Here is a 7,268-nt window from a genome sequence, read left to right as displayed (position 1 = left end):
CATGAACAATTGCAGTGACTAGTCATCCGATGCCCTAGAACACACTGCCGAAAGGACGCACTTGGTCCTTACTTAAACTACTATTTCACTCAAATTTTAGGTCAGAAAACCATATTTTTAGGCAGGAGTTGGCATATCATCTGTTTACCATCGAAGGCTAATAAAATTATTCACCTTAAGATGGAGGATTTGCACTAATATTCAAGATTGCACCACAGTCTCTTCACCTTTAACTCTCAAAAGCTAGCCTTGGTCTCTTTGATTCTACTTTCCCAAGTTTAATCATGATTCCTATTCACATCATAATGCAATATACTAAATCCTGCCAATTTGCAAATACACCAATGAATAAAATATTTAGTACTCGGATACGAGAATTCGAAAATAGGATAATTTACAACTCAAGCCGGCCGGTCCCAAGAGTAAATCAACAATATTTAAGATTCCTACCCGACGTACATATCTAATTTTTTTTTCAACAATGGTAGTTCATTTCACACTTAACAGGCCAATCCCCACAATCCGAGAACCCTCTCCTGGTGTGAGCTCATTAAGAGGTCTGATACCACTTGTGATGACCCCACTTCCTTATAGGGTGTACCCTAAAAGTTAGGGGATCGTCTGCCTGGCTCTTGCCAGGACTCATTGATTTCACATTAACTTCAGAGATTACCGTTTGATAATTTCCATTAACCATACATTAACTCCAGAGATAACATTTCGATAAACCAAAACCAACCGTCACATTCTTTTACAATATCTCGATCGATACAAAATTCCTACCTTATTAAGATACTAATCACAATGCTAAAGTTTTCACGATAAATCCCTAAGTTCCCTTGTTCGATCCCCGACCTCCAACTCCTGTAAGGAAAACAAAGCTAAAAGGGCTGAGCTAATGCTCGGTGAGGTTTGCCGAACAAGTAACATTTAATAAACACTTAAATCAGTACAATTAAGCAAATAGTGCACAATTCACTGTACGATCACTTTCATTAAGCAATTGGGGAAAACACTTCACTAAACAATCATTTTTTAAAAGGATACGGTGCTCGCATTAGAGCCACTTCAATGTCATTGAGCATTCATTTCAGTGTCAAGAGACACTCATTTCACTGTCATTGTACATTCATTTCAATATCATTATACATTCCGCCAATTCACCTCCTTATGTCCTCCAAAACAATAAACAATCCCCTACATTCAATAATCAGTTCAATAATCTCCCAACCTCATGGTAATACTCGAGTATACCGAAACATTACCCAAAGCTACCGTCCTACCCGACCAAACCCTTTGCTGGTTCGAATAGTCCGTTGAACAGAGTGTTTTGGGGCCCAGTTCAGCCGATGCGGCGAGGCACACATACGGCTTACATTCATACACACTTGCAGTAACATTCAGTCAATTATCGATCTTCAAGCTCAACTAAGTCGAGTGCGATAAAGTACACTCTTGACTTAGAAGGAGAGGGACAATTGAAATACATTTTACAATGAATCACTTAGCAATATTTCATAATAAGCACATTTATCACATAATTTTCCTTAAGTAAACATAAACAATTAAACACATAAATTCGAAAAACACTCACCAAATATCCAAATGAACTATTCGCGAGCCTCGCGTTTGTTTCCTGGCTCACAGCTACTTCCTCCCTTTTGCAGACAATCTCAGCTGGAAAAATGTGGACAGTTTCCTCCCTCTGTTCCTCAAAGAATCGCACCAGATTTCTCTCTTCTTGCTCTCCCCGCTGCCTCTAGTTTGCACGCCAAACAGCTGCAGCCCTTCCCCCCTCTCAACTCTCTATTGGTTGGCGTGGTAATAGGAAATGATTCACTCTTTCTCCCTTACTCTCTCTCGGGTACAGACTTGGAGCAATGAAGAACCAGAAATGTTTCTCACTCGGTCGTGTTTTGGAATGAATGGTTATGACCGAAACTCTCTCTCTCTCAGTTTTGTTTCTACTACTTGCTTGATAAGAAGAGAATTAGACCTATTTCCTTCACTCAGCCTACCACTCAAGCTTCCTCATTCAGTGCTAATCAATCCAAACTCTCATTCGGTCACTGCCTACTCAACAATTTCGGTGGCAAGTTCATCTGGCAGCTGTCCAAATAACAATTATGCACCGCCCAACTATCACACAAATTCCACTCCTTTTCTTTTCCATCGTTTAGATAGCAGCTCCTTATGGTTCCAAGCCCTCCACTTATATGTCTCCCTTTCAGTTTTATTTTATGAAGTACCGTTAGCTGGTTTCTTGGCTGCATGGAAAATTAACCAAAACTCTAAGGTTGGTTTGGTCTTCTTTTTTTTAAATTTTTTGTTCATTTGTTTGCCATGAGTCCATGATTTTATTGCCTCATGCATTGCCCCAAAATTTTTCGTTTGTTCTAATTTGTATGTACCTTAAGAAATTTTCCTTATATCGATCCAGTAAATTTTCACACATTTAGGTTTTAAGGAAAATTAATTAGGCATGTATTTATTCAACTATATAATGAATTAAGATGTCACAATTTGCAATATGTCTAGCATTTGTTTATTTGATTCCTATAATTTTCTACACCATTCTAGGATATTTTTAAATTCTCAATTTTTATATAAATTCAATTAGGCATTTAATTTAACCATTTATTCGTTATAATATTTCTAATAACAAAGTAAATAAAATAAAATAAATTCAAGGCATACACATAACTCTTTTTTTTTTGAGTTCTCACAGTTTATATGTTGATTGAGTTTTCTCAAGAAATGAGAGCGATAGACTATTTGCTTTCACCAAAATGGATATTGAATGGATTAGACACAATCTGGGTATAAAAGCAAGACAGATCTTGACATGTCATTGACTCTTAGTCGCCTCAAAATCAAGAATAATACCCGCTTGTTTGGTCCCAAAGGATGAGCTAATGAGAAAAGTGATCATTTTCCCTAAACACTAATTCTAAAGTGAGGAAGAGATCTTTTGCAATTTGGTCTTGTTTTGAGATATTCATCATAGAGTCTTCTACATGAATTTAAACACGACATTTAAACTTTTTTATTCAAAAAATGCAATTTCTATTGTACATCAATTCACATTACATGTTAGTACGTGATTATTTTTAAAATTTTAAAAAACACAAATTTCTTGTTTTGTCCAAATAAATGGAGAGTCATTCGAATAAAATTTGTTACAATTTAAATAGACCCAAATTGGGGCAAATTTTTGCAATACATTTGTGAGATTTCGCTGCACCACTCTCTAAGTAGTGGCTTTCTCTCTCTAGTTTGAGATTCTCTCCCCAAGGTGGGAGCTTTCCAACAACAAAAGTTCAAACTTTCAAAAAAAAACCCATTTCCGCTCTAAATTTCAGCAAAAACCATCACCAACACAAATCATGATCCAAGAACATTAAACACACTAGAGTCCAATTTGGTATCTTCGCATTTAACACACTAGCTTCTATCTGGGATCTTCGTATTTAACCAGAGACATTAATGTAAAGGTTCTAGCTGGAGCTTCCCCAAAAAATCCAAGTGGTAGAGATGATGCACACCCAAACCAACATAGCTGACCATCAAAATGCGATTCCTAGCAAGACAAAAATACAGGCGTGAAAGTATGGAAGGAACAAAGACCACTAAATAGGCGGTAAATATACTAGTTTACAGCTATGGCCCATATCCGTGTGTGGAGTTCATGAGCTAAGACCTTCATAAATCCTTTAATCTTGCAAGCTCTCTGTGTTTTTCCCAGTTTTTTCTACTTTTCTGCTTTTCTAAAATCTTTTTTAGCCTCTTTGTTTTTCTGGAAGTATTTTGGGTTGTTACTTGAACGCTTTGAAGGTTGCATTGCCTTACTTTGTTTTGCTGTCCTAGTTAGCGTTCATCTTAGGAGTGCTTGGATCTGTTACATTTGGTTGTGATTAACGAAAGAATCCCCCAAGTATTTGGACTGCAAGTCATAGAGGACGACCTGGCAGAGATAATTCAAAGATTTGCTTTGTCATTGTCAGAAATGCAGGGAGCTGAATTAGATGTAAACGATGCTGACAATGGAATAATGGAATGCCAAAACAGTTTAATTGGAAGAATCAAGGGTGAAAAAATAGCAAATTTCACAGGTGTAAAGAAGTTTGTAACCGCAGCATGGGGGTACACAAAGGAGCTAAGAACAATTGAGGTTGGACCAAATCTGTTCCAGTTCCTCATCCCAAAAGTGGAAGAAAGGGAAAAAATTCTAAATGGAGGACCATGGATTATGGATAACTAGATTCTGGTACTTAGGCCATGGAAAGCAGGGATTGAAGAGGATGAATCAGCTTTTAATTTAGCTCCATTATGGGTACAGGTGTGGAACTTGCCTATACACTGGATTGCCAAGAAAGTGGACAGGAAAATAGGAAGTATATTTGCAGAAGTAAAGGAGGTAATCATACCACAAGGGGGAGGAAAAGAAGGGAAACATTTGAAACTATGGGTTACAATGGACTTAAACCAACCTCCTCCCAGAGGAACAACTTTGAAATTGGATGAAGGATATAAATGGTTACCGTTTAAAAATGAAAGATGTCCGGACTTCTGCTACCATTGTGAAATGATTGGGCATAGTGAGAGGAGCTGCAAGACACAAATAATACTAAGTAGAGAACAAAGTGAGAACCAATATGGTCCTTGGAGGAGAGTAGGAGGAGGGAAATTGTCACCATAAAAGGAAAATACCAACTCTCACAGTAAGGTTAATGATAGACAGCATTGGTTTTACAGGAATGGAGAACTCATCCCTAAGTTCCAAACTCCCATATTACCACAGAAGGAACTCATAGAGAAAAGTATGGCAGCAAGTAATATGGAGCAAAGATGGGAAAGAGACAGAAATCAAGAACCTATCACATCAAGGCTGCCACCAGAGAGAGACAGTGGAAAAGATGCAAGAAAAGATTAGGAGATGGGGAGAGGACAACTGAGATGGGAGCAGGAGGGTGATGAGAGGATGTTAACTGCTACTGATAACAATAACATGGAACAACTGATAAACACACCAAGAACACAGCAACCAGTGAAATCTTTGACAGATGAGACAGTAAAAGGAGATTCCAACACTGATATGCTGGTAGGGAACAAAATAAAAGAATCAGAATACATGCAGGTAGACTCAAATACACAAGAAACTGTTGTGGCACAGAAATCAAAAGGAGCAGGAAGGAACAAACGAGGGGTCAAAATGCAATACAGGAAAAGACAACCTTTAAAAGACATCACAGAACAACAGAATGAGTCACAAGATCTGGGAAAAAGGAAATTCCATTTGAGGGATGAAGAAATGGAAGAGATCACAGAACATGAACAGACAGGCAAAAAGATAAGATGTGAGAATGCAAATGAACAGAATGGTTCACAAGGGGAAGGGATGGGGATCAGCCTTAACTGGTCCTCCAATAATCCATGAAGATAATGGTGTGAAATTACCAAAGAGCAGAGAGCCCCTTGACAGTTCCCCAACTGAGGGAGTTCAACAAACTCCTCTCCCCTAATATGATTATGATGAATGAAACCAAAAACTAAGAAACTATGATGCATAAAATTCAAAAAAAAATTGGGAATGGAGAACTGTTATGCAGTAGATGCAGTGAATAGAGCAAGTGAAATGGCATTATTCTGGACAGATGCAGTTAAAATAAAGGAACTACAACATACTGAATTCACCATTGAAGCATTGATAGAAGCTGAAGATACAAGAGTGAACTAGTGGATAATAGCAATCTATGCTAGCTGTGAAAGACAGGTGAGGAAACAACAATGGATCACAATAACTAAGAGGAAAAGACTGTGGGGTAAGAAAGTGATGATCATAGGGGACTTCAATGACACAAGGTGTAAGGAGGAAAAATGGGGAGGAAGAGACAGAGAAGAATGGACATTTAGAGATTTCAGAGATTTCATCAGAAGGAACAATCTGGTGGATATAGGATTTGAAGGAGGACCATGGACATGGAGGAATAGTTGGGATGAAGAATTGGAAATAAAAGAAAGACTAGATAGAGGATTATGCTCCCCTGAGTGGCTAGAGGTGTTTAACAATGCAAAATGTACACATGTTGAAAATTGGGCATCAGATCACAGTATCCTATTGCTTGACACTTGCCCAGCAAACAGAATGAGGAAAAAAAGATTTTTCTTTGATAAAAGATAGGTGCAATATGAGGATGGATTCCAGGTAGTCAAAGAGGCCTGGAAAACACCATGTGCATGATTCAGAATGTTCAAGGTTACTAAGAAAATCACAAACTACAGGATAAGTCTCTTGAAATGGCACAAAAGCACGATAGGTAATACAAAAAAAAAAGATAGAAGAGATCAAAGGCAAACTAGAAGGAAAAAGAGGGTAGGAGAGAAATCTATCAAAACAAAAAGTGGGGTCCCTGAAAAAACAACTGAAAGTTGCTTACCAAGAAGAAGAAAAACTATGGAGTCAAAAAGCAAGACTGAATGACTGAGGGAAGGGGACAAGAATTCTAAATACTTTCATGCGGTTGTAAATGGAAGAAGAAGAGCAAACAAAATGAATCAACTGCAAAAAGTGGATGGGAGCTGGACAGATTCAGAAGAAACAGTGGGGCAGGAAATAGCTAAGTACTACAGACAATTGTTCACTGCCTCAAAGACAGCAACCAGGAAGGACAGCATTCATGAGATACTTGAGGGGATTCCAACAAAAATCACAGATCAAATGAACAGAATCCTTGTCAGACCAGTAGATGAAAATGAAATTAAGACAGCTGTGTTTTCAATGAATCCCAATAAAGCCCCAGGAAATGATGGTATGTCACCCCTTTTTTACCAAACTTATTGGGACATCATTAAAAATGACATTATTGAGGCAGTTCAAGCTTTTTTCCATTCAAGTCATATGCTCAAATCCATAAACCACACTATTGTCTCCTTGATTCCCAAAATCCCCATTCCCACTGGTTTAATGCACTATAGGCCCATTATTTTGTGCTCTGTTCTATACAAAATCATCTCAAAAATTCTAGTGAATAGGCTCAAACCTGTGTTAGATAAGTGCATAAGCAAAAACCAGTCTGCTTTTGTGGCAGGTAGACAGATTCTAGCTAATGTTATCCTAACTTATGAGCTCCTACATAATCTAAAAAACAAAAGGAAGGGGAATGTGGGATGTATGATTGTTAAATTGGACATGTCTAAAGCCTATGATAGGGTCGAATGGGATTACTTGAGAGCTATGATGGACAGAATGGGATTTTGTGAAACTTGGA

General features: G+C 37.9%; 1 protein-coding gene and 1 long non-coding RNA gene across 2 annotated transcripts; one reads left to right on the top strand and one right to left on the bottom strand.

The window, feature by feature from the left end:
• Positions 1-776: 776 nt before the first annotated feature.
• On the bottom strand, positions 777-1,958 carry LOC140037337 (uncharacterized). The gene is made up of 2 exons (XR_011841263.1): positions 1,595-1,958; positions 777-864 (listed from the first exon to the last, which is right to left on the bottom strand). It is a non-coding gene; the product is annotated as an uncharacterized lncRNA (long non-coding RNA).
• A 3,632-nt stretch (positions 1,959-5,590) lies between these two features.
• LOC140036406 (uncharacterized) lies at positions 5,591-6,181 on the top strand. Its single transcript, XM_072077796.1, has 2 exons — positions 5,591-5,728; positions 5,774-6,181. Exons 1-2 carry the CDS (start codon positions 5,591-5,593, stop codon positions 6,179-6,181), a joined length of 546 nt encoding a protein of 181 aa, XP_071933897.1.
• Positions 6,182-7,268: the final 1,087 nt, after the last annotated feature.

Source organism: Coffea arabica, chromosome 2e, assembly GCF_036785885.1.
Source record: "Coffea arabica cultivar ET-39 chromosome 2e, Coffea Arabica ET-39 HiFi, whole genome shotgun sequence".
Lineage (NCBI taxonomy): Eukaryota > Viridiplantae > Streptophyta > Magnoliopsida > Gentianales > Rubiaceae > Coffea > Coffea arabica.
The sequence above is the reverse complement of the archived record's forward strand: the minus strand, read 5'-3'. Positions and strand labels throughout refer to the sequence as shown.